The 26,886-nt window shown below is 36.5% G+C and overlaps 2 protein-coding genes and 2 pseudogenes across 3 annotated transcripts; all 4 read right to left on the minus strand.

Moving 5' to 3' along the window:
- Positions 1 to 527: 527 nt before the first annotated feature.
- LOC132180348 (F-box/kelch-repeat protein At3g06240) lies at positions 528 to 6,090 on the minus strand. The gene is made up of 2 exons (XM_059593143.2): positions 4,783 to 6,090; positions 528 to 1,000 (listed from the first exon to the last, which is right to left on the minus strand). Exon 1 carries the CDS (start codon positions 6,019 to 6,021, stop codon positions 4,804 to 4,806), a length of 1,218 nt encoding a protein of 405 aa, XP_059449126.1. The 5' UTR covers positions 6,022 to 6,090; the 3' UTR covers positions 528 to 1,000; positions 4,783 to 4,803.
- Positions 6,091 to 10,087: 3,997 nt separating this feature from the next.
- LOC132180349 (F-box/kelch-repeat protein At3g06240) lies at positions 10,088 to 14,511 on the minus strand. Of its 2 annotated transcripts, XM_059593144.2 has the most exons (3): positions 13,287 to 14,511; positions 12,356 to 12,418; positions 10,088 to 10,528 (listed from the first exon to the last, which is right to left on the minus strand). In XM_059593144.2, exons 1-2 carry the CDS (start codon positions 14,449 to 14,451, stop codon positions 12,399 to 12,401), a joined length of 1,185 nt encoding a protein of 394 aa, XP_059449127.2. In that variant the 5' UTR covers positions 14,452 to 14,511; the 3' UTR covers positions 10,088 to 10,528; positions 12,356 to 12,398. The 2 variants fall into 2 exon arrangements, with proteins under 2 accessions (XP_059449127.2, XP_088372729.1); XM_088516603.1 differs by lacking the exon at positions 10,088 to 10,528 and having other exon boundaries at positions 12,212 to 12,418.
- Positions 14,512 to 17,733: 3,222 nt separating this feature from the next.
- LOC148585365 (F-box/kelch-repeat protein At3g06240-like) lies at positions 17,734 to 18,913 on the minus strand (annotated as a pseudogene).
- Positions 18,914 to 22,268: 3,355 nt separating this feature from the next.
- On the minus strand, positions 22,269 to 23,033 carry LOC132181808 (protein FAR-RED IMPAIRED RESPONSE 1 pseudogene; annotated as a pseudogene).
- Between the last annotated feature and the right edge of the window lie 3,853 nt (positions 23,034 to 26,886).

Below are 26,886 nucleotides of genomic sequence, written 5' to 3' on the forward strand. Positions count from 1 at the left end.
CACAACAATAATAACAGTAACCATAAAAGGAGAGGGGGGTGTTCATGTGAAATTTTCTAAATTGACTTACAAATTCAACACATTGCAGATATTCAATCATAAAATGCAGAAGATCATTGTCAAAAGATAACAAGTTCCTGAATGGAAAAACAGATTTAAGAGGATATAAAGCTGATTCGTCCAAAAAAAAAAACAGAAGGAAATAAAGTTGAGAAAACCTCTTTTCTTATGCCGGAAAAGGCAGGAGCTATTCACAATGTCCAGCAAAAGCACCTAAGGCCTTGAATACCAAGGAGAGAACAACATATCATATCATCAGAAAAAATAAAAGACCCAATTAAATAAGTAATAAGGATGGACAAGGGCCTGATATTTGTAGAATTGGATGACACAGAAGAAATTCAATTGCAAATAGAGAAAATGTAAAGATAATTATTCTTTCTTAAGTATGACAGCTCAGAGATAACAAATATTAGAGGCGTGTAGAAAGAACAAAACTAAATGCATGCTCCTCTGCCAGGGAAAACTACAATAAAATATTTCACCTTGATTAAAAGAGATACTTTATATACTCCAAGTACTTGCTAACCGCATCCGCATATGCTGATAATAGATAGCGGATAGCGTATAATTACAAATAGTGAATATGGATGATTAATATCTGCTTGCATGTACACCTTTGATATGATGGTATGCTTCAAGGGATATTTTCCTTTTAAGGAAGCAAATGCCCATCTACACGAATATATACCCACCTGTATTAATTTCATATGTAAAGTTGCACACGAGTTGTGACAGATTTTAGAGATTCGATAGAAGAATGATAATCATTTCTTCATAAGAATGGTAGCTAACAAGTAATTATTCTGTTTCAAAACCTCTGCTTCAGCCCTGTTTCAAGGCACATGGCCATTTTCTTTCTATCCAACTCCTCTGCAGACTGCTTCTCTGCCTGAATACGTTGCTACCTTTCAAATCATGTGGTCTGCATCCGCCCAAACTAAAAGATAAAATGAAATTACAGAATCAATACAAGAAGCACAAATAACATATGAAGACATTGAAGGACCCAAATAATATCCCATATTAATCCCACATCAGAAATAATAAACATCTTGCTGAAGTATCCTATAACAAAGCTAACCAATATTCATACTCAAGCTTTCCTTGACTTCTCTCTTTTGCCATTCCAAGCATTTGAATCAGTCGTGCTTCACACAGCCAATCCCAAGCACAGATAATCAATAATAAATGTAACTACTTTGATCTCATATCTTCGTAAAGAATCAAGATTACTAGCGAATGGAATTCCTACTGAATTGGGAAGTTCTAAATCAGCCAAATTAACACTCTCTCCATATGCTCAGATCAGAAATAGAGGTTGCCCCTTCCTATTCGAATCATCTTTTACGCGGAGGCAAATCTTTGCCTGCTAGGCAAGAGGATAACAAGTTACAAATTCTGTCTCGGTAGGATATGTATTTCTATTACTATGAAATTCATAAATGAAGTAGTTAATGGTGGGATTACCATTATCCTTTTTGTAGTGACGAATCTTGGACGTGTTCCTATAAGAAAAGAAAAGGAATTTGTTCTTTTAACTATCTAAAGGCCTCCTATTCATCAGCTAGCTTCTGCTAGAAGGAAACCAAAAATAACAAAATGCAGCAGGATGCAGAGGACTAATTGAATTGTATAAGTTTACTAGAGCTGAGAGGTTATGAGAGCAACAACAACCAAATTAATGAGAACCCATTATCACAAACTGCATTTGGGACGGTTCTGAATAATTTGAAGCAAATGGGCATGAACAGAAAGACGAACACAACTATCTATGCAGCAAGATTAGCGAGAACCCATGACTGAAACCATAACAGGATTGATTTAGAACACTTTTGAGCAGATGGGCATCAACCAAACTGGGAAAAGAACCAACCAGAACAGCAAAATCAAAGTTACATTATTCAAATAATTCTAAACCAAAAAAACTATAGGTTATTTATTTCCTAAACAAAAATTAAAAGGAACACAAAATATATAAATCATAGTAGTGCTTAGCAATTGAGAGCTCTTACCAGATGCTTAACACTTTTTGGCGGTCAATAACCCACAATGTTTAAGTTAGTTTAATATGCCCTTATGATGAGAAAGGAGTATTTGTCAAATTTGCCTATACTATCAAACTGCTCAATAAACAGCTACCATGAATGACAATGAAGATCATCCCACTTATGGACTTTGTATGGATGTCAAAAACCAGAAAATACATCAAACTGCCATTCCTAAGTGCCTAAAACGGAGCAACAGAAAACACCAAAAAAATACATCAAACTGTCATTCCTAAGCTATACAAGAAGAGTTGCAAGCGGATTCCTATTGCAACAACGATCACACTTGCCCTAGTGAAGCCAAATTTTCTTCTGTCCATGATCTGACTTCCCAAACAAATTGCTTAACAATACGATCCTATGTCTTAATAGGATTGCCACGCTGAACATCAGTATAGCCTCTTGCAAAAAGACAAGGAACTTGTAGCACAAATGCATAATAGCAAGGGCGTCAAAGCTTCATTTATAAAATGGTTTACCTATGAAACCATAGTTTCAAATTCCTAACCTTTTTTAAGATAATTAATAAACCAATCTCAGTAAAAGAATACATTTCTAACTAACATCCATTTGCAGCCATTGCTGATGGAAAAATACAATTTTCAAGTTTGCACATTACAATTACCTAATAAAGGAGGAACAAGCAACTGGAGTAATCGATAATTTAATGGTGACTCTCTAATGCTCTCTCTCTGATTTTAGAAAATGCAGAGTAGAAACAAATCCAAAGACTCCATTTTCTAATAGACCATAGAAAGTTTTTAAGTATAGATGGGGCACCCTGAAAATCAGTATTTATGAAGAAACATCATTAAGGGTCAGGACTGAGAGCTAATGACTGTAATATTTTCAAAAGTATTTGTGAAACCATCTTTCCTTTTTTAGGAAAGTCTTCATGAAACCATCTTTCACCACATCCCCATACTCTGTATTACTGAAGCACAAAGACATCCAACGGGCATGGTTTTGAGAATTCAGCCCCAACATCTACTGTTTCTTAGAAAATAGACTATCATAGTTATAGAAGCATGTGCACAAGCACATAATGCATTCTGCAAGCTTACAGAAATAAGAATCTATGATAACTCTCCAAGTATCAAAACTATAAAACACACTGAAAAATCAGAATAAACCTCCCTGGTGCTGCAACAAACTTAGTGTCACCTTCATCCCATCCCCCAAAAGACAACAAAAAACCTGACTCTACCCGCATTAGCTATTTCATTTTGCCGTCCAACTTTACCTACACCCAAATAAACAAACAATAAGCAGTATCAACCATCAGATGGAAGTAGAACAACATTTTAGTACATTTTACTCCTCTAGTGGAACTTCTTTTTGGCCAGAGGATAGACACACATGATTAACTTGAGCACAGAACCTGAAACAAACACAGTGAATAAAAAGTGGGATTGGAATGAAATAAATGTGCATGTCAAATCAAATTGAACCAATTGATTAATGTTGAAAAACCTGAGAATATCCTCCACAATGGTTGCAATCTGCCAAGAAACAGAGACACATGGTTGTTGATCCATAGTGTGGGCTCGAATTTGGGTGGGTCAAAGGGGTAGAGGGGATCGGGGGGGCGAACATCTTCGTTTCAATAGCTTCTTAGGTGGGGAGGGATTTTTTCGACCAATTCTTCCTCCTCCATCGTGTTGACGAAGTTGGTTTGACTAGTGAGCGTTATGTAGGCTTTTCAGCCTATGCGCGTTAGTATGTTATGCGACCTGGTTTTTTCAAAGCATCTCTATAGGAGCTTGAGGATCTATCCCTAAATGTTCATTGAAGATCCATTTCAGTAGCTAATTCAACATTGATTCCAATTATCACTGCCGAAGAGCACTCAAAATTAATAGCTTGATACAATTTCATTTGTCAGTCCATAAATTGACCATCACCATAAACCTAGGACGTGTCATTAGTCTTTTGTTTAGGCAAATTGAAAGGGTGAAAGGCTGTGATGTGGTTAAAGATTTGGCAAAGTAGAGTCCAACTCTATGCCAATGCCACGGCAAACAAAATTCCATTGCCTAAAGTTGTACTAAAAATTGACAATAAGATGAAAGCTAAGGTGAAAAGTGAATCAAGGGTGACAAATGCAAACCAGCAGAACTATAAAGCATGCACCATTCTTTGACCCCATAGCCAGAACTGTGTTACACTTGTATTAGAAACCAACCTCCACCTCGACCTCCTCAACAATCAGCTAAGACAATAACTTTAGCCAACATAACAAGCAGTACTTCACCAATTATCCAAAATAAGATTATGTTGATAGCATTCTAAGCTCAAACTCTTACTGGGACCCAATGTGTAAAATATTCAATTGAAATAACTAGTGATTTTGAAATACATAAATCCCCCATTTTCTGAGATATTAAATAGATGCTTCCCTATTTCAGTACAAGGCACGTTCAGAAAAATTCTTACAACTGGTAAGTAGAAAAAGATGAACCATCAGATGTTCAACCATTACAAAGAAACAACATGTTCCCAAATAAACAAACAATAAACAGTATCAACCATCAGATACGAGGCATGCTTTCGAAGCATAGAGCATAATTTCCTGACCTATGTGAAAGACTGGATATTTTAACTGTCAAACATGAAGTTATCTGAATGGGGAACTTATAGAAAACAAGTACAGTGTGGAAGTAGCATCAACTACCTGCTTTTCTTTGCGCGCTAACTACCACCCGGGACTCCGTCTGTTATATTCAGTAGAAAAAAACGAATTCCTCTGTCGCCCCGGAATTCGGCCAGTTCCTGCTATATTCAGTAGAACAAGGCTCTCTACATAAGTATCCACATAAATCTCCTGTGGGCCACCAATGGGAAGATCCAAATATCCTCGGCTACTGGGTCCGAAAGAAAACAACCTTCCATCCTTGTGCACTAGAACTTCACCCCTCTTTGTAAAGCCTATAACCCTCTGAAATCCCCCGATGCGAACATCAAACGGCTTAGTCCAAGATTCCGCCACTCCATACTCTTTCATCACCCACACGGCCTGAGACGCCTCGTTGCCAAATTTGTTAAGAGGGACAAGCGCAAGCAACCCATCAACAAGTGCCACATTAACGTTCAAGTCTTCCAGCCTTTGTAAGCTCTCAGGCATAACCACTTCACCAAAGGTCTCATCTTTCATATTAAACGACACGATCACATTGCGAAAGCTGCCCTGGCACCGTGGAGTGTTTGCGGGCCAGTGGACTGCCCCATTCACGAAAACCGATGAGTACCACCACTTTATGAGGTAGGGAGGACCGGGGCCCGCAATAGAACGCCATACGCCGGTTCTAAGCGTATAAATCTCAACCAAAGGTGGAATAATGTTGAAAAAAACATCATCAATGCCTTCTGAATTAGACGGATACACAAGCCTCACCAATTTGTAATCATCCGTCGTGGGCTCATACCCAAACCCAACAGAATGGTGTGACAAACCAAGATTAGGCTCTGGAAGGGATATGGCTTTTTGAATAGATGGGTTCCATAGAACACATAACCCTCTCACGTTATTGAAAACCGTAGTGGCAAGACAAAGTAGGCCATTAGATGAACCCACTAAGTGCAATAAATCCAATTTCATGCTCTGTTGTAAACCACGCAATTGTATGGAGTGTGATGGGGACGCAAAGAAATCCCCTTTCTGCTCTACTTCTTGATCGAGATACAGCAGAAGGGTGTGTTTAACGTCGGAATAATTGTTGTCGAAACGGCTGACGAAAAGGGAGGGTGGGTGTTGGGAGTTGGAAAGAGAGCGATTGAGGTGGGCGGAGATGAAGTATGGGCTGGAGATTAGAGAGTAGCATGCCTTTGAAACGCACCTGAATCTCATGAGCGATTTCACCGGCAGCCGTGAGAGGATGTCGGTGATAACATCGGTTGGGAGATGGTCTGACATGGTGTGGCAATGGAACAATGGAAGAGATAATGTTCATTTTCGTTCATTCGTGCTGCTGATAATATATACAAAAATGGGACGATAAAACTTCTAAAATATCTCTACTTAATTAAAAATAAATAAATAAAAATAAAAACAAAAACAAACAGTAAAATATCTTTAACTGTTGCGTAAAAGAAGAAGGAAGAAGACGACCTGGATTCTTGTCCTTTTTCTTGGGTTCGTGAGCATCAATCAAAGCAGCGCTCGTGGCCAAACAAAGGATAAACTTTGCCCTTTTTATGTTCCTAAGTGTACTAAGAAGCTTTTTTGGGGAACTATTGTCATTTCATTTGTCACCTTCTCATGTATTCCTGTGTGTTCTAACCGGCGTTGTCACCCTCTTCTTTTTTTTCTTTTTTTTTCTCACTTAACAGTTTTTTATTAATTTGATATAGATTTTAGTTGGTAGACGACAAGTCATTTTAGCTATAAACGAAAATGAGGTATAATTTATAAGGACAAGATTTTGCTTCAAATCAGTACCAAAAAAATTTCATTTAACTTACTTAACAAGTGACAAGTGGTATCTCTCTTAAATATTTTTTTTAATATTTTTTAAAATTATTTATTATTATTTTACTAACTTAAAAAATTTAAGTAAAATAGTAAAATATAATTATCCTTTTAAAAGATAAGGAGAATCTTATCTCGAATTACATATTTTTCTCGTCTATCCATTTCCAATGTTTGGATGATTGTCAACTGTAATAAAGATAATGATAACATGGTAGTATCCTGACAATATTATGGTACTCGCATGTTTTCTTGACATTTGACTAACATCAGTGCTATTTTCCATGTCTTTCACATCTTGGGATAGTGTGTGTTGCATGCTTTTCTGACTTTCGTTTTGGACTGTTGTTCTTCTGGCGGCTTTTTTGTCGATTGAAGTTAAAAAGAGTTAAAAGAGTTTTATTACAGTAGATTTGATTGATGTGAAAATATATATATATATATATATATATATATATTTTATATAAAAATTTTAAAAATAAATTATTTTATAGTGATTTTTTTATTTGAATAATAATAAATTAATGTGATGTAAAAAATAAAAGAATATTGAGGTTGATTTTGAGATAAATAGTATTAGGTTTCGTTTACTTTGACGTAAAATGATTTCTGTATTTTACAGTGTTTACTTCGACGTAAAATAGTGGTCAACGGAAAATATTTTCCTTTTTTTCGAAAATTCATTCGTTAATTTTTTTCGAAAATGGTTTACGGTTTCAAAAACCGTAAACCATTTTCCGACTATAAGCATCTCATTCTTAAACCGATGGATCTTGCCAAGACCCGCTCAGAACCTCGTCAGGACTTAACCGAGTCCCACTCGGGACCTAACCAGAACTTGTCCAAGACCTGACCGGGACCCTCCTGGGACTTGACCGGGACTCACCCGGGACCTAACCGGGACTTGCCCGAGACCCGCCCGGGACCTGACCGAGACTTGACCAGGACTCGCCCAGAATCTAACCAGGACTTGCCTAGGACCTGACCGGAACCCTCCCGAAACTTGGCCAGGACTCGCCTGGGACCAGCTCGGGACTTGACTGGGATCCGCCCAGGACCTGCCTGGAACCCGCTGGGACCTGACCGGGACATATTGGTCATGAAATTTGATTAGTAGTTCCTTTCCTGCAAGTCTGTGATTGCATACACATTCATTGATCCTGCTTATTCTGTAGTGATCCAATTGATTTACACAATGAGAAACCAATATATCTTAGGACATAGGATAGACTTTTGATGGCTGGTGGTTCATTCAAAAACAATAAAGTCGATTCACTTGCAGAATCTGTTAAGTATCAAATGGTTTTTGTCCTTTCCTTTTTCCTCATTCCCTAAATGTTCAATTTTCTTTAAAGCAAAGACTTTTCTATTGAAGACAGTAAAACTTATTTTTCATTTGTACAGAAATTATGGTTATTTCCTGCACCTAATGGTGCCCTGATTTAATCTATTCTTTTGTCGATTTATGGATAGTACATTTGTAACACCCCTGCTTTAAGTGGGTATGATATTGTCCGCTTTGGGCCAAGCTCGCATGGTTTTATTATTGAGTTTACTCCCAAAAGGTTTCATACCATTTAAAGAGAGTATATTTCATATAAACACATTAACTTTTCTATGTCCAGGCAATGTTGGACGTCACAATCACCCCCTCTTAGGACTCAGCGTCCTCGCAGGCGAACCTCATGGGGCTTGTGCATGCTCCCCCCATCTCAGGTTGGGCTATGGCTATGATACCATATGTAACACACCTGCTTTAAGTGGTTTGATATTGTCCGTTTTGGGTTAAGCCTGAACGGTTTTATTATTAGATTTACCTCCAAAAGGTCTCATACCATTTAGAGAAAGTATATTCTATATAAACACATCATCTTTTCCATGCCCAAGCAATATGGGACATCACAACATTGATTAACCGGCTTAAACTTTGATTTACTGGTTGAAGTGAGCATAAGTTGTTGGTGTCCTGGTTAGAGGAAATGCTCAACATAGAAAGAACCTCCGCATAGGGCCCTTATATCTTTGGCTCTTTGCCCATGGGGCCCTTCTTCTTCTTCTTCTTCTTCTTTCTTTTAAATTCTTTTATTTGTAATGCATCGACTTATACATATAATTTCTTATATTGCATTGTTTAATTTTTCACTTCTGGTTCATTTTCTTATATAGATATGTTCAGGAATTTACTGCACTCATGAAGTGTCGCCGGATATATTATTCCTGGATATATTATTTACTGGCATTGTTATGATTGTTCATGGAATTGCTATGTTTGATTGTCTCTTAGCCTGTCTTTAACATTGACAAATCACTTGAAAATGCAATGCCGTGGCTGGTAGCAGCAAATCCAGTAAATTATGGTAGACCATGTCAACTATCTTGTGTGGAGGCATTATCTGCAGCTTTACTCATATGGTACCCAAACCTCATCGAAGTAGTACAGTTTCTTAGGGTGCCAAACCCTACTGAAATTTGTAATCTTTGGTGTCCCTTCTAATTTTTATATTGGTGCATAATCTCTTGTTTTGTTGTATAAACCAGCTTTTTTTTTTTTTTTTTTTTATAACGTAGGAGAACTTTATTCAGATTAATTGTACGTCGCAAACGCATACTGTACAACAATTCTCAACGTTAATCAAACTCCTACGGGTAACTGACCCTACTTGCCAGAACCAGTTATCAAGTAACTCAAGAGCTTTCACCCCTGATAGACTAAGCAGTTTATCCTCATGAACCAGCACTTAACTGTACTAAGAGGACAAATTGAATTTTATTTGGAACTTAGCAGGCAGGCAGGTCTAGCTTCCATCTGCTGAACCCTATATATGAGATGCACGTTGCTTTGTAGATGCAGATATCTACTAAGGAGCTCCTATCAGATTATTATTTGCATAGACTTAATACGTGTTATTATTAGTTTGTTTGAGAGACAAGGTTACTGGCTTATTTTGGTTTTGGTAAGTGGCAATGTTAGGATACAGGGACCCCCCCCTCAAAAAGCCCGAATTGCTATTGTTTGTATCCTTGTAGCCGAAAGGCCAAAGATGCTATAATGAGACTCCTTAGGTAGAATCAGCTTTAATGAGACTATAAAAGCCTAATGACACAACAACATTTTATTTTTAAGCCTACGGGTGTCAAGGGACATCTGACCCCACCTTAGCACACACCTTCAGTAGAGCTAGCTTTGATGTCCTACTTTTGAAGATTATTTGGCAGAATTCTGAGATCTGAAGGAAAATGTTCTAATTGTATGATATTCTTTCAAGATAAGGATTCCATTTTGGTTCTCGTCCTGAAAATTTCTCAGGCATGCAAACAATTTCTTTGCTCTGGACCTCTTTAGGAACAATCTCTAACTCTTCCATTGCTTGCCATTTTTTTGCAGTGCTTCTTGCGCTTCTTTAGGCATGCCAACAATTTTCACGCCATTAGATTCTGATATGCTTAACTCCATTTGGCTTGGTTGAGGAATTTCATTGAACGGTTGGTGAGTGTCGTTTCCTAAATTACCATAACTGGTATAAATCTCTCTCACGACTTCAATGAAAATTTGTTATTGTTCTTGAATTTCTTCTTCAATGGATACCACTGGGATACCGGAAGCCATTTATGCTAGCATGATTTACTCCTTTTTCGCTTCTTTCTTCCTCAAGTTCTTGTACAATCTAAAGAATATTGTCCAAATTACTCCCCAATCGGAGTGTATTTTCCACCATTACCTTCATAGATTCTTGCAATTGTTTCACTCCATCAACGGCTTTCTCAGTAGTAGATCCTGATATATCGATGCTGAAAGATTCTACCCATAAAATTTTGGAAACTGTCGCTGGTCTACTTCTAGATGCCTCTGATGCCGCCAATCAGCTTCTTTTTGTTGCCAAATTGCTGCCATGGTAGGATCGTCGACTCTGATACCAATTGTAATGGGTTTTTCTACTCTTTGATTCGTAATCTGTAAGATGTATGGATATTGTATATGGAATATGAAAGATATACGATTGTAATGGAAAGATGATGATGAAATTGATATAGAAATTGTATTGATAAACGGTTTGTTTTAAAAACCACTCTCCAGATGAAAGCAACTAAAACACTCAAGTCATTTTTCATACTTCTAATGAACTAGGCCGCTTATATTTATACAACCCACATTCCGCTACACAATTCTAACTCTCAACACCTATTATACTAAAAGGCCTGCATTATAATGGCCAACTAAAACTATATCCCTTACAGCAGTGCAGTAGGGATAGACGGCGTCCATATGGCTATAGAAAGAGTATGAAAGTCCTCCCCTACGCTCTAATAGCAAGCTTTTCAAACTAAAAGGAATGAATCTCACAGTTGTTCAACAAAGTTTTCCATATGGACTTCTTCCTATTAAACGCACCAAAGATGAAGAGGCATATTTTCCTCACCTATGTGAAAGACTGGAAATTTCTACTGTTAAACATTAAGCAATCTGAATGGGGAACTTATAGTAAACCAGTCCGTTTGGACCAGCAAATTGATTAGCATTTTTTGTATGGGATTTATAAAGCGGTATGCAAAATGGAAAATATGGTTTAACGATATTGAAATGGTTATGACATGGTTATGTTGCAATCAGAAAATGGATCATCACAAAATTCTTAATTGCCCTGTTGTAGACTATCATCACATGGTAGTCTGGTTACACCCAGAGGAGGTGCTTTTCTGGAAATTACAATTTTTTTCAGATTCTAATTTCAATTCTTTGTTTTCGTTAATCCAGATTCTAGCATGCATAAAAATGCAAGGCTAAAATGCACCTAATACCTGTACTTAAAATGCAGTTGAATTGGCAAAGTTTCTTAAAATACTATTTGCTTTTTCTTTTTCTTGATCACGAGTTTCTCTTTCAAGTTTGAATGTGTTCAAATGCTCCTGGCATGTTTATGCAGTTCCTTTCTGTTAGTTTTGCACCTTTGACACCACCTATAAATTGATTTATCCTAGGATGTTTTTTTTTTTTTTTTTGCATAAGACATGTTTAGAGATTTAATTATCTAACTGATTCCTTCAAATTTTCCTTCAAATTGAGTTAGAAAAAAATGATCTAACTCAGTTTATTAAATTAATATTTATCTTTAAAATATGTAAAAATATCAATTGAGCAATGGGGGTCTCTTTCTAGCTTTCCATGGGACTCATGGCGTGTCGACATGATCAACTTGTCGAACTTTACCCATTTTTTAGACCAAGTTCTTGGTTTGCATATGGACAAAGTTAGTTCAAGTGGGTCAGACAGAGCATCATCACTTGCACGTTCGTCAATACACCTGGCGTCAAGTGGAATGATACCAGTGTGAAGTAAGTAAAGAGCTTTAAAATTTTTTATTTGGATTGGAATCTTCTTTAATTTATTTATTTACTTAAATGAAGTAACGTTACTTTCACGTTCATCTATATATATTTTGCTTGTTTAGTATAAAATGAATATAAAGATAAATAAATTCATAAAGAAAAAGTTTCGCAAAAGCTACCTATTATGAATTATTAGGTAAATCCCAGATTTAAACTGCTAAGCACAATAATAATGACAAGAAAACAACCACAAGCACAATAATAATGACAGTAACCATAAAAGGAGAGGGAAGCGATCATGTGAAAATTTCTAAATTGACTTTGCAAATTCTATGCCATGCATATATTCAATCATAAGATGCTGAAGATCTCTTTTCCTATGAAATTTAAGAGGATATAAAGCTGATTCCTCAACAAAAAATGGAAATAAAGCTGAGAAAACCTATTTTCTTACGCCGGAAAATGCAGGAGCTTGTCACAATGTGCAGCAAAACCACCTAAGACCCTGGTGCGATACCTAGGAGGGAGCATATCATATCATCAGAAAAAATAAAAGACATGGGCATGATATTTGTAGAATTGGATGACAAATAAAAGTAATCAGAATAAAAGTAAGGAAGAAAAAATTACATATTTGTGAAAACAAGCATCAGATTCCCAAGTAAATAAAAGTAATCAGAATTAGAAACACAATGGAAAGAAGCAAACAACAACACATATATGGAATACATTGGATTTAATAGGTTTTTGCAACAAATTAGACGATAACTCACAAACCACAACTGCACAACAGTCTCACCAGCAAGTATAAACTAAAAACATATTGAATCTTTGTCTGGTGACAACAAAACATAACCTAAAAACACAAAAGCCTAAGCTTTTAGCTCATAAAAACATCATTACTTAACTGCCTGAAACAACCCTTTAGCTGAGTTTCTCATTACTCAAAAACCAAAATCAATTAAAAGCACAATCTACATTCCCTACCCCGGTATTCTCAGCTACAAAATATGAGATAAATAGTAAATAGGAACACTTCAATAAATTAACATGATCATAATTCAAAAGGCTAATATCATAGACAATAATATTATATACCAAAAATCCACAAAGATAAACCAAAACAGGGGAATTCACCTAAAACAAATCACAATCTACAAAAAACAATCAACCTATTTCTTTTTTGGAAAAACATAACAGAGCCGAAGGCATGCCAATTCCTTAAAACAACTTAGTTTTGGAATAGAGAAACCGGAGGGATCAACCTAAAGGCCCTAATTCAGAAATCGGAACTTTAAATATTATTCATGTTAAAATAGCATTTGCTTGATGAAATAACTTCATACACATATTAAGCACACAAATTCAATAATCGTATCAAGTACCTGCTTTTCTTTGTGCGGACGAATTCCCCTGTCGCCTTGGAACTTGGTCTGCTACACTCAGTAGAACAAGGCTCTCCACATAAGTATCCAAATGGATCTCCTCTGCGAAATAAACGGGAAGATCCTCCAAATATCCCCGCCTACGAGGTCCGAAAGAAAACAACGATCCCTCCTTGTTAACTAGAACTTCACCGCTCTTTGTAAAGCCTATCACACTCTCAAATCTCCCAATGCGAACATAAAACAGCTTCGTCCAAGATTCCACCACTCCATACTCTTTCATCACCCACACGGCCTCGTTGTCGTATTCGTTATGAGGGACAAGAGCAATCAACCCATCAAGTAGCACCAGAGTAATGTTCAAGACTTTCCGCCCTTGTAAACTCTTAGGCATACCCACTTCACCAAAAGCCTCATCCTTCATATTAAACGACACGAGCACATTGCGAAAGGCGTCCTGAAACCATGGAGTGTGTGCGGGCCAGTGGAGTGTGCCATTCACGAAAACCGATGAGGACCACATGCTCACGCGGTAAGGAGGACCGGGGGCCGCAAGAGAGCGCCATATGCCGCTTCGAAGCGTATAAATCTCAACCAAAGGTGGAACAGTTTTGAAACCAAAATCATGAGTGTCTGGGAGATACACAAGCCTCACCAATTTGTAATCATCGGTCATGGGCTCATACCCAAACCCAACCGAATGGTTTAACAGACGGTGATGTCGAAAGATAGGCTTTGGAAGGGAGATGGCTTTTTGAATAGAAGGGTTCCAGAGAACACATAACCCACTTTCGATATTGAAAGTCATATTGGCAAGACAAAGTAGGCCGTTAGATGAACCAACTAAGAGCAACTCATACTTAGGCTTATGTGGAATAGGCAATTGTATGCGATCTGATGAGTTTGCAAAGAAATCACGCTTGTGTTCTATTTCTGGATCCGATGGATACAGCAGGAGGGTGGGAAAGGTGTAGCTAGGGCTGACGTAAAGGCAGAGTGGGTGTTGGGAGTTGGAAAGAGAGCGATTAAGGTGGGTGGTGATGAAGTGGGGGCTGGAGATTAGAGAGCACCATGCCTTTGAAACGCACCTGAATCTCATGAGCGACTTCACCGGCAGTCGTGAGAGGATGTCGGTGATAACCTCATTTGGGAGCCACTTTGACATCTCCTGGCAATGGAAGAGAGTGGCATTCACTGTGCTCAAGAGAGGAAAGTAAAGTCTGGGCAAACTGTAGCAAATATATTATTTGTTAGTATCACGAATGTAAAGACGTTAAGAATCAGTTAGGTTGTTATGTACAGCAGGATAATCTGTTAATATACAGTTATGAAGTTTAGTTAGTAAGTTAATCTTCTGTTTACGATTGTAATCAATCACGTGGCATATGCGTAGTATATATACAGTACGTATACAGACTACAGTAAAGATCGATACACAAGAGAATATTATTTTCTCCCCAAACACTCAGACTTCATCTTCCTCATTGCTTACTCTGTTTTCCTTTTCCATTACTCTGTTTTTACGTTCATTAATTGCGTATTTAATTATATAAATAATATTCCATGCATTATTCCTTTGTTTATCTGGCATTGGTATAGCTAAAGCTTGTGCAATGTGTGCAGGAAGCTAGCTGATCATCAACCTGCAAATCAAATTTTAACAAAATCACATGCCATTACTTAATTACGTAATTAAAACAAGCATAAAGATATATAATTGAGAAATTAATAATAGCTTTAAATAATTTAATTACGTATACGTACCTCTGCTTAGAACTTCGAAATGTATAATACTCGTATTATGAGGACTCATACGGAGTCCGAGTACTGTACCAGATGTCAGTCCTAACTCCCCTTCAAATACCGTTGGTTTCCACTCACCGTCGATCTGGCTAAAATAACGACAAAGTATATACATGATCTGATCGCGACCGCTTATTTCTTTCTCGTTCATAGAATAGGATGTTGGTTGGTCTAAATAGTACATGTCAATCCTTAGCCCGCCATGCACCTCTCAACATCGCTTCTTGATTCATCGTTAAATGGCCCCCAAATAATTTATTGCCCTCTGCACGGGATCTTTATCTGCTATATATATATATATATATATATATATGTGTGTGTGTGTGTGTTTTGATCGGTTGGGGAAGACAAGAAATGGTGGATTGTGTTGAGGAGTCCTACAAATTGCTATATTTATATATAAAAATATGGAGTGCCTTATATATAAATACCTACCAATTATATGCATGAGCATGTTTTAGATTCTATCATTAATTTTTGCCATCTTATATTAATTTTCTTCATGCTCAGAATTTCTTTTGCATGTCACGCGGGCCGGATAGAAAAAATAAATAAATAAATAACGAAAAAAGAAGAGAAAATATCTTAGTTGTTCCAAAAGCAATAAATATAAAGTAATTGTAAAAGACCGAAATTTTATTAATAAAATATGTTACACATCATTCTGTTGTCAATCTGAGATGATCTTCACAAATTTAATTGTTGATTTGCAAAATAACTTTACAGAGACATACAACATACGAACAGTAAAATGATTTGTAGCATTTTTCTTTATTAATACTCCAAAACTGAATTTGCAAAATATTATAAATCTACCTTTATATAGGCTAAGTTTATTTGCAAAATATTATAAATCGACCTTTATATAGGCTAAGTTTGTCTTCTTTCAATTCAACTCCTCCGTTCTCATTTGCAAAATACAAGTAGTAGTTGGCCGAGCGATGACGACAAAATTCTCCTTGCTAAAATTCTCCAACTTCCACTCTACATAATTTATTGCGTTAATATTTCATTTTAAGCTTAAGACTATTATTGATGGACAATATTTCAAAACTCATTACAAAATACAAGAATTAGTCTAAACAAATTGTGATAACGCTTATTTTAATTAAAAAGAAAATGTGCACATTTAAGCTATTATCACACCTTCCAACCATTTTATTGTTAGTCACTAGCAATTTAAGAAACTCAAAAAAATAAATAAAATAAATAAATAAATGAAGACTTAAGAAAATAAAAATAGTATTTAAAACAAAGGGTTAAGTACCTTTGACCTCTTGTGGTTTAACAACTTTATTTTTTTTCTCCTCGGTTTTATTTTGTATCACAGATGGTACCTCAATAGACAATAATGGCAAAAAATGGAGATGGTACTTCCATATAAATTATGTCCAAAATTTGACGAAAAACCACATCAGCAACATTAAAAAATTGACATGTGTCCATATACTAATTAAAAATAAAAAAATGAAAATTTTAAAATTAAAAATATTAAAAAATAGAACAAGAAAAAAAGGGGGAGTGGGGGGGAAGGGGTGGCTCGAGCTACCCCTTTGGATAGCCACCCCCATCTTGCCCTTAGGGATGGCCAGCGACACCCATGGGGGCAAAAAAGAAAGAAAAGCAGGACACAATTTACCATTAAATCAAAGTCTGGATTAAGTGCCCCGGGCAGATTAGCTGCTATGGTTCCAAAATCATTCTTGTCGAATTTAAAACCTGATGTAACCCTCGGTAGGGTGAGTTTTAGGCTTGTGGCTTTGAGGACTTGGGTGTTGGAGAGACAACAGAAAAATGAAGGACTTCGGGTGCTGGTCTTTTTGAAAGCGTTAGTACTGTAGGTGGTAGAGATAAACAGAATGCAAAGGGAAAGTATAAGGGATAAAGTAAAATTTATGCAATGATTTAATTTGCTTCCAAAAACGTGAAGTTTGTTGCCTCTCCACTTAGGGTGCTAGAGAGGCAACAAAAATGGTGGACTTCGGGTGCTGGTCTTTTTGAAAGCGTTAGTACTGTAGGTGGTAGAGATAAGCGGCGTGCATAGGGAAAGTATAAAGCGTAGTAGATAGTTTCCTTTAGATTTTATCCTAATCGTCCCATTATTCTCGAAGGAGAATTTGGGAATGCCTGTAATATGCTATGACATCTAATAACACCCACAACCTGTCAATAGGCAAAGAATTCGACGTCACACTCGGCCATGGATGTGTTCCATCAATGGGCAACACTGACTAATTCAGGTACATTGGTATGACCATTTTTATTACAATACTTATAGCTCTTTCTTACTCACTGAACAAACAATTCTTCTTGCTAACTTAAACATCATTGATGCCTCCCAGCAGCACCCCTCACAATTACTTATTTTGTTAGGTGTGTGTTGCTCAAGATTGACCGTGCAATGAACAGCAAGATTCATCTACAGTTTTAACAAAAGAAAGAAACCTTTTAGCAGTTTCAAAAGAAGTTGAGTTATAGTTGAATGTTAGATGGAGTTTAGTGCTTGTGCATTTTCGCAATTTGGGAAGCTTTTACAGTGTACAACTTATTGCTTTCTCCAGGCTCCAGTAAGCATTTTGTCTCCTTATATAAAAGGGTGGGTGTGGGTGAAAACAAAATACTATTGAGTGCTTGTTGGAATTGATTAGTGTACATTCAATAAAGCAAGGCTCTCCACATAAGTTTCCAAACGAAACAACCCTATTTCGCCACAAATGAGAAGATCCAAGGTTCGTTGGCTACTAGGTTCGTAAGAAAACATCTGTCCATACTTGGTCAGTAGAACTTCACCATTCTTTGTAAAGCCTATCACCCTCACAAATCCATCCCTAGTTTCAATATGAAACAGCTTGGTCCAAGATTCTTGTATGCCAGACTTTTTCATCACCCACAAGTCCTTGTGAAGCTCTGTCGGGCTAGCGAAAGGGAGAACCGCAAGCAACCAATCAAACAACTCAACAAAGAATCCCAAATTATCCACCTTTTCCAAACTCTTAGGCATAGCCATTTCACCAAATACCTCATCCTCCATATTGAACGTCAAGATCACATCGTGGCAAATCGCATGCTGGTGCGGTGGAGTGAATCTGAACCGGGGAATGACCCGTTCAAGAAAACCAGCAAGAACCAATTCAATATGTACCGAGTATTGATGAATTAGGGGGGACCAAGGGCCTTAACAGAGTGCCATGCGCCTGATCAAAGTGTATAAATCTCCACATGGGCGGAGTGTCGTCCCTGTTACTTAGGGAATACACAAGCCTCACCAATTTGTAATCATCGTTCTTGGAGTCATACCCAAGGCCAAGATGGTGGACAAGCCGAAGCGAGTAAGGTTTTAACTCAATACTAGGCTCCAGAACGGATATGGCTTTTGGGATACAAGGGTTCCAAAAAATAAAGCTAGTGTGGCATTCCAGAAAACCGCAGGCTAAACAAACAAGGCCGCCGCATGAATTAACTAAGCGGAGCTTGGTGCTCGGGCGTGGGGAATACAATTCTATGAAACTTGATGGGTACAGAAAGAAACCCCCATTCTCTTCTATTCCATCCTCTTCCTCCCGAGATTGATTTTGAGGAAATGGGTCATCCAGAGAATGGAGGGTGAAGCCCTCTTTCCGGAGTTGATCATCGAAACGGTGGAAAATAAGGTAGGGTTGGTATTGGGGATCGGAAAGAAATCAATTGAGGTGGTTGGCGATGAGGAAGGGGCTGGAGATTAGAGACGGCCATGTCTTGGAAACGCACCTGAATTTGATGACCGACTTCACCGGCAATCTTGAGAGAATTTCGATGATCACCTTGTCTGGGAGATACTCCGACATGTCGTTCGTGCGTTGAAGCAGTGGCTCGCATTGGGTGATGAGAATTGCTACACTTACAAACATTCTCACAAACACAATTGTACAAGCTGATGTGGCTCAGCCACGTTGGCTTGTTTTAATTAAATAAAAACTATAGAAACGGGGACCAACTGACCTATTGACGAGCTTCATTTCCTGTGGAAGCAAGTTTTGTCAAAATGTTAACATTGATTTGACGTGAAAGTTGTGTAGGAAGAAGCCATTTTTAGAAGAAAAAAAAAAAAAAAAACCTGCAGACCATTTCAAGCTCCATCTTCAAGCTCCACGAAGCTCCATTTTTAGACGCTCTACTTGAAGAGCTCCATATCAAAAAACGAGTACAACGCAAAAAGTGATTTTTAGAAAAAAAAAAAAAAAAAAAAAAAAAAAAAAAAAAAAGAAGCTTGGAACAAAGGCTTTTTGAACCATCTCTCTTTGAGAAAAAACATAAATTCCCTCATTCAAACAAAACCAGATTTGTCTCTTTTCTCTATTTTTCCCTTGACTTCGTCTGATTTTTTTTTTTTTTTTTTTTTCTTGACTTCCATTGGTGCTACCAATGCAGGCTGCAATTCAAGCTTGCTGAGGGAGGAAGTTTTTGCCCTTCTTGTGATCAAGGCTTTAATCAAGAAATTTGAGGGCTTGCCCAAGAAATTCAAGCGGGGTGGAGCTGTTTAAGGAGGCCGTTTTAAGTTTTTGTTGTATACTAAACAAAAAATTAGAGTTTTTGTTGTATAATTAAAAATGTCACCAATGAAATGTTGTTTTTGTTTGGCTTTTTCCTCATGTATCTTTCAATTTGCTTCTTTGTGATATGTAAGTCTGCCAACTTCAAGTTGCTTTTTCTGTGTTTGATTCATCAATGTATACAACTCTCTATTTCAATAGACAAACTTCAGCAGTGGAAAGAATACAAGTAGAAGACTATCTTGTTTAATTTGTTATACCTCCATGGCTAAACACATGATATGGTTATGGTTATCCATGCTCTAATTTTAGTGAGAAAAGTGGTGAGCATCTTGGTTGTACATGGCCTTTGGAGCTATTTCTTTGGTTAAATCCATTAAGCTGTGGAGGTGACCCTACACAAAGCTCCTTAAAGGGACTAGGCAAACTTAAGGCATTTGAGACAATAACATGATTGTAATGCCGAAAGATGTTAAGAAAAATGCAACCATGTTTGAGACAAAAACATGGTTTCTACAAAAAAGAGTATTATCAAATAAACCTTTTTGTATAGCTATTCTTGTAGAATCCATACAAATTATAAAATACAGTTCATTTTCATAAATTCATTCTCTTGGAATTCAACAAATACAAGGTGAGCAAAATCATGTCTAGCAGCTGACTCAAGAGTATTGGGTACTAATCAACTACTAAAACGCATGTCAACTAACAAAATTTGAAATGACCATTTTGACTGCAACCTCTCCAGTATCAACAAAAAGACCATTGCAAAGCCAGCACCAATGTCACTGAAGTGGCCCTTTTTACTGCAAAACCAATATCATTCAGATTCAATAAAAAGTTAAATGAACCTTGATCAATTCTAAAAGTGAAATGAAAATATAAAGAAGAGCTGAAATGGACTTACTAGCACGTCAGAGCAGTCAACCACAGCTTATTTAGCATCTTTTCAAAAAACCATCAACCACATATCTGGAAATTGCTCAAGGCGATAACCATAAACCCCAAAAAACCATCAACCCCACAAAAAGTAACCTACTCCAGAGTGATAAACTAAATTAGCACAGTCCAAAATATGAAACCTGAAAGTATTACATAACATCCATTAAGAAACTATTACATAAAAGTCATTTCAAAAACAATTAAATATGGTAGTGAAAGCAATGTGCCTTTTTAATGGTAAGAAACCCCATAAACAGTCTTTTGAAGATAATACAAACTCATATGATTAATTTAGCTATTTGTAAAATGAATTTATAGGGCAGAATATTGACCTCATGGTTGTCATTGTCTCATCTATAGAGGAATCGAAAATGCTACATTATCCCTTTGCTCATTTCATCTCTCAGTCTAGCAAACATATTAATAAATAAATAAAAGCTTGTATTTCATGAGAGAAATGAGGCAAGATGGCTGAGAAACATAAATTATACCTGAGTAACTATACTTTATTGAGTTCCACTTATACAATCATGTTGTGAAGCAGCTACAGAAGGCAAGATGGATTCATTTAAATTCACTTCAACTTCTTTTGTTGCTTGGGAAGTCTTTCAAAAAGATATGACAAAAACAAGCAATAAGATATAAAAATAAAATAATGAGAAACAAGTAATAAGATATACCTATAAAATAAAGAGAAACAAGCAACTTGCTTTTGTCCTTTCTTCCGTTGTCCATTCTTTAATCCTAACTTTTTTTTTTTTCCTTTTATTGTATCTTCTTTAATTTTAACTTTCTAACAACCTTTTCTCCAACAGACTGCCTTCGTGTTGACCGTAGCCTCCCTTTACTTTTTGCAACTAAAGGACTCCGCAACTTATTACATTTTTTAGACCTCCCATCAATTGCTTCATTACAAAATAGAATATGCACCTGGAAGGTGATGAGAAGGTGGAGTACTTAGACTGCTTTCACCCCTTGACCCATTGTAAAACAATTCCCCTTTTAACTTTAGTACACAAGTTTTCACCGTCATATAAATTTCATTATCTTTTGATTCGATCAATGCTACTTCAGAAAAATCATTGCACAAACCTTCATATTTTTGTGCTTCAGGGTTGCCGCTCAAGTCGTCATAACTACTTTTAACGATGGTATATTTTTGTTTCAAGACCTTCTTCCATTGTTTAAGAATATATTTGGATGGCAACTCTTTCACACCTTTTATCAAGGTTAGAACAATAAGGGCATGTCTACACATTATTCCTCTCAATTCAAACAATCTACAAGTGCATTTCACCTCACATTCCTTGTCATTAAAGTAAACACAATACCTTACTTGTTTTGTGAAGTCATCATTAACTCTTATACAATCATCAACTTCATATGTAGAAATCGCACCTTCGCATTTCAGTGGGAATGGCAAACACATCATGAATACCCTAAACTCTTTTTGAACTTCTTTGAAATTTTCATTGGTGAAAATACCTTGAAGTTGATGCTCAATAGAATGGAGAGTAATAAGTGGAATCATTTTATTAAACAAACCAAAATAAGCTAGACGCTTGTTCTCAACCATTATCATTAAAGCATTATCATAATCTCCAACAAATTTCTTTAACGGGGTACTTGGCCCTACATAACCATCAAAAAAAGGCATTCATACTCTCACTTCGCTGTGTAGTAGACATTCCGGCCCAAAATGTATCTTTCACATATGCTGGTATCCATTGATACTGTTCACCATATAACTGACAAAACCATTTTCTTTAAGATTGTAACTCTCAACTACTTGTTGCCATCTTTTTTCAAATTCATCATAATTCAAAGAGTCGTATACACAATTTAATAGAGCACCCTTAAAGTTTTCATATTGAGAGTGTGATCCAAGTTTGTGTGGAAACTTGCTCATGATATGCCATAAACAAAATCTATGTTTTGCTCTTGGAAACACTCTTGCAATTGCAGCTTGCATAGCTCTATCTTGATCAGTTATAATTGCATTATGAGCTCTTCTTGACATGCATTTCAACCATGCTTCGAACAACCACACAAAAGTATCGATATTCTCATTTGATAGTAATCCACACCCAAAAAGTACGGATTGGCCATAATGATTCACTCTAACAAAAGATGCAAAAGGCATCTTGTATTTATTAGTCAAGTATGTAGTGTCAAATGTTATGATATCTTCAAAAGACTCATATGCTGCTCTACTTCGTGCATTTGCCCAAAACACGTTTCTCAAACGGCTTTCTTCATCGAGGTCTATGACATAGAAGAAGCTGTCATTTTCTTGCATTCTCATGAAATAGTTCCGCAATGCTTCAGCATCTCCTTCTCCAAGCAACTTATTCCTTACTTTATTAATGTAATTTCGACAATCTTTCTCTCCAAATGGAAGATTCTCATATCCACTAGCTTCAACAACAAGATCTTTGTAGTTTTTACTTGGACGGACTCCAGCTTTATCCATTACTTTAAGTCGTCTTTTCACACGAGCATTTAAAATTTAATTGCATGTAAAATATCTTGCCTAGGATGGGCTTACAACATGAGTGTCTTCAAGCACGACGGTAGACAATGTAAACCTTCCATTGGTAGTTAACTTTGCATTGATCTTCGCCTTGCACCCCATTTTCTCCATTGGTTTTGGCCTAACAATATTAGATGATTTGCTTCTTGACTTGCCCTCACGGACACATGCAATTGTGAAATATCTTAACTTTCCATCATCTCCAATTTTAGAGGTTCTTCTTGTCACTCCAAAACCAACTTGCTTGGCATACTGCTTATAATATGCTATAACCTCTTCTTCAGAATCAAACATCATATCAACTCTCGGTTCTCCAACCATTTGATTTCCATGAATAATTTCCTCTAGCCCATCACTGTTCTCATTATCATTGTCCTCGTTATCACTGTCCTCACTATCATCCACATCTAAATTATTAAAAAAAAAGTTAAGAGGACATAATTAACATAGTTTAACAAGTAGAAATTATGTGTTTAACTAACCAATTGGAGAGCCAAGAGGAGGTCCAAGAGCTTCATCATTGCCCACTATGACCATTGCCCTTAGTCTCAATTTCACAAATTATAAGAGACCTTGATTGGATGGAGATAAGTTCACACTTCAACTTTTGTGCTAAAAAATCCCCTCTGCAAAAGGAAACAAAAATCAAAGAATGTGATTTAAAAAAAAAAAAAAAAACTTTTTTCTATGGCTAGGAATGTATCATTGAGAAAAATTACCAAAATATGTTTACATAAAAAGTACCTCAATTAACTTAGAATTTAGAAAAGAGTGGCATGGAGCACCATGAGCCAAACTCTTCAAATTGTGACAAAATACTAGATAATGACCTAGGCAAAAGGATTAGGCAGGTGCTTTCTTTAGATAAGAAATGACGTCTACACGTTCCTATGCCTTCTTCAATCCACAAAAAACCAACTTTGTTCCAGAAATGTCTTGCACATACCAAATTTTATTAGCAGTCAATTAGTTTAAAGTATTCACTTTTCAATTATATATATACACAAGAGACATGAGCACTATACCTAAGAAAAGAAATACAGCGTGATTCTATATGGGAGGTTATGTTTTTTTCTCAAAGAGAGATGGTTCAAAAATCCTCTGTTCCAAGCGCTTTTTTTTTTTTTTTTTTTTTTTTTTTTTTTTTTTTCTAAACAGCCTCTGTTCCAAGACTACTTGACCTTTTCAAGACCGTGTGAACAATGATTTTGCGCAGAAGCTCAAGACTTCAGCAAAAACTCAACTTTTAAAGCCCATATAGAAGGTCCAGAAGGAGCTCACAAAATGTTTCTTTGGGTAAGAAAGGAAACTCACTTGATGCTTATCCAAACATTGTTGGGTTAGAAAGCTTTCTGCTTTTTTTTTTTTTTTTCTTCTGAAAATCGCTTTCTGTGTCGTACTCGTTTTTTGAGATGGAGCTCTTCAAGTAGAGCGTCTTAAAATGGACCTTCGTCGAGCTTGAAGATGGAGCTTGAAATGGTCTGCAGGTTTTTTTTTTTTTTGTTCTTATAAAAATGGCCTCTTCCTACATAGCTTTCACGTTAAATCAATTTTAGCATTCTGACAAAGCTTGCTTCCATAAGAAATGAAGCTCGTCAATAGGTCTGTAGGTCCCTGTTTCTATAGTTTTTATTTAATTAAAACAAGCCAACGTCGCTGAGCCACATTAGCTTGTACAATTGTGTTTGTGAAAATGTTTGTAAGTGTAGCAATTCTCATCATATTCCAACTCTCTAGTATTCTAGTTGTAGTTGGAGTTGTCTTTGTTTAAATTATCACTCAATTGTCAATGTCTGTATTAAACTTTTAATTGCAACAATGTTTTTCTAAACTACTAAAAATTGTCAATATTCTTTCTAATGATGAAAATACACTTAATAAAATTAAAAAAAAAAAAACTAAAACTAAAAATTAAAAAAAAATAATAATAAAAAAAAAGGATTGGAATTTTTTTTTTTTTAAAAAAAAATCGTTTTTTTTTAAGAAAAAAATTATTATTATTTTTCTAATTTATATGGATATTTTTGTCTAATTGATAAAAAATTTAAGGTCATTTTTATCTTTTTATTGGTCTTGGGGGACATTGGCAATTTTTTTGATAATTTGGGTGGGAGATATTGTCCCAATTGAAAGTTTTTCTGTTTTAATAAGAATACATCTTTAAAGAAGAGCAATGCTATATGTTGTATACATATGTAAAGGATAAATACTCTCATAAGATAATTTTCAGTCTTATCCCAACAGACTCAAGATAACAAGCCGAATTTTAGATTGGGATAAATTACATATTTGAAACTCTATAGATAGATTACATTATTTCTTATCTTAAAGAGATTATCTCTTATCTCAAAGAGAGTTTATATATTTGAATTGTAACGCTCCAGATTATAAATATCATTAGCCTATAATAGATTAAAGTAAGGTGAAAAATATTCAAATTCTCTAACTTTACATGGTATCAAAGCTACCAAAAGACTAATGTCAATTTTTCTCTCCTTCCGCAATTTTTTATCCTATGTTTTTTTTCTTCCCCTCACGTCAATACCTACTGCCTTCATCAATGGCAGCCATGCATTTTGCTTCCCCAAACCCACCTCACCGTGGTGGCCGTGGCAGCTGTGGAGGCTACTTCAACAACTCCGGCCGTGGCTCCTCCCTCCACCGTGGATGCTATCGTGGCTCCTACAACCGTGGATCCTCATCCACACGTCCTCTTTGCCAGATTTGTAATCGTCTAGGTCATGTTGCAATTGATTGCTACCAACGCTATGAAAAGCATATCACCACCCGAGAGCCTCATCCCCTCATGCAAGCCAACTTCTCCGCTCCATCAGGCGGCCTAGACCAAAATTGGTACCCCGATTCCAGCGCCACCCATCACCTCACATCCGATTTTAATAATCTCAACCACCGATCCATGAAATATACAGAATCTGACCTAGTCCATATGGGTAATGGTACGGGTTTAACCATTCAAAACTCGGGTGACACCCTTCTTTCCTCTCCTAATGCATCTTTTTATGTTGCAAAATGTTTTACATGTTCCATCCATCACAAAAAATTTACTATTTGTTCATAAATTCATTATTGAAACCAATACTTTCATTGAGTTTCATCCTTGGTATTTTTTTTGAAAAGGAACAGGGGCCGGGGAAAATTCTTCTTCAAGGCCTAAATGATCATGGGCTATATAAACTCCCAGTCAAGGTCTCTCCTAGTCGTCCACCTCCATATGTCTCTCAATCCGCAATCCAGTCTCATTTATCCTCTGTGTCGCACAAAACTGCATCTGCTCATGTTGGGGAACGCACGTCTCCTCAAAATTGGCATGCACGGCTTGGGCATCCAACTTTTCACATTTGTTTAAATGTTTTGTCTAGATTTAATTTACCAGTTTCTTCAAATAATCAGCCTTTGACATGCTCTGCTTGTCACATGTGAAAAAGCAAACAACTTCATTTTTCTTTGTCCTCAGCACATGTTAATCATCCTCTTGAATTGATTTACACTGATGTTTGGGGACCAGCTCCTATGTTTTCCACAAATGGCAATAAATTTTATGTTTCATTTTTAGATGCCTATAGTCGTTATACGTGGCTATTTCCAATATCTCACAAAAGTGATGTTTGCTCTATTTTTCTAAAATTCCAAAAATATGTTGAACGGTATTTTAACTCAAAAATAAAAACCATTCAATCTGATTGGGGAGGCGAATATCGCTCCCTCAACAAAATTCTCACAAATTTGGGTATTTCTCATTGTCTCTCTTGTCCACACACACACCAACAAAATG

Source organism: Corylus avellana, chromosome 5, assembly GCF_965113065.1.
Source record: "Corylus avellana chromosome 5, dhCorAvel1.hap1.2, whole genome shotgun sequence".
NCBI lineage: Eukaryota > Viridiplantae > Streptophyta > Magnoliopsida > Fagales > Betulaceae > Corylus > Corylus avellana.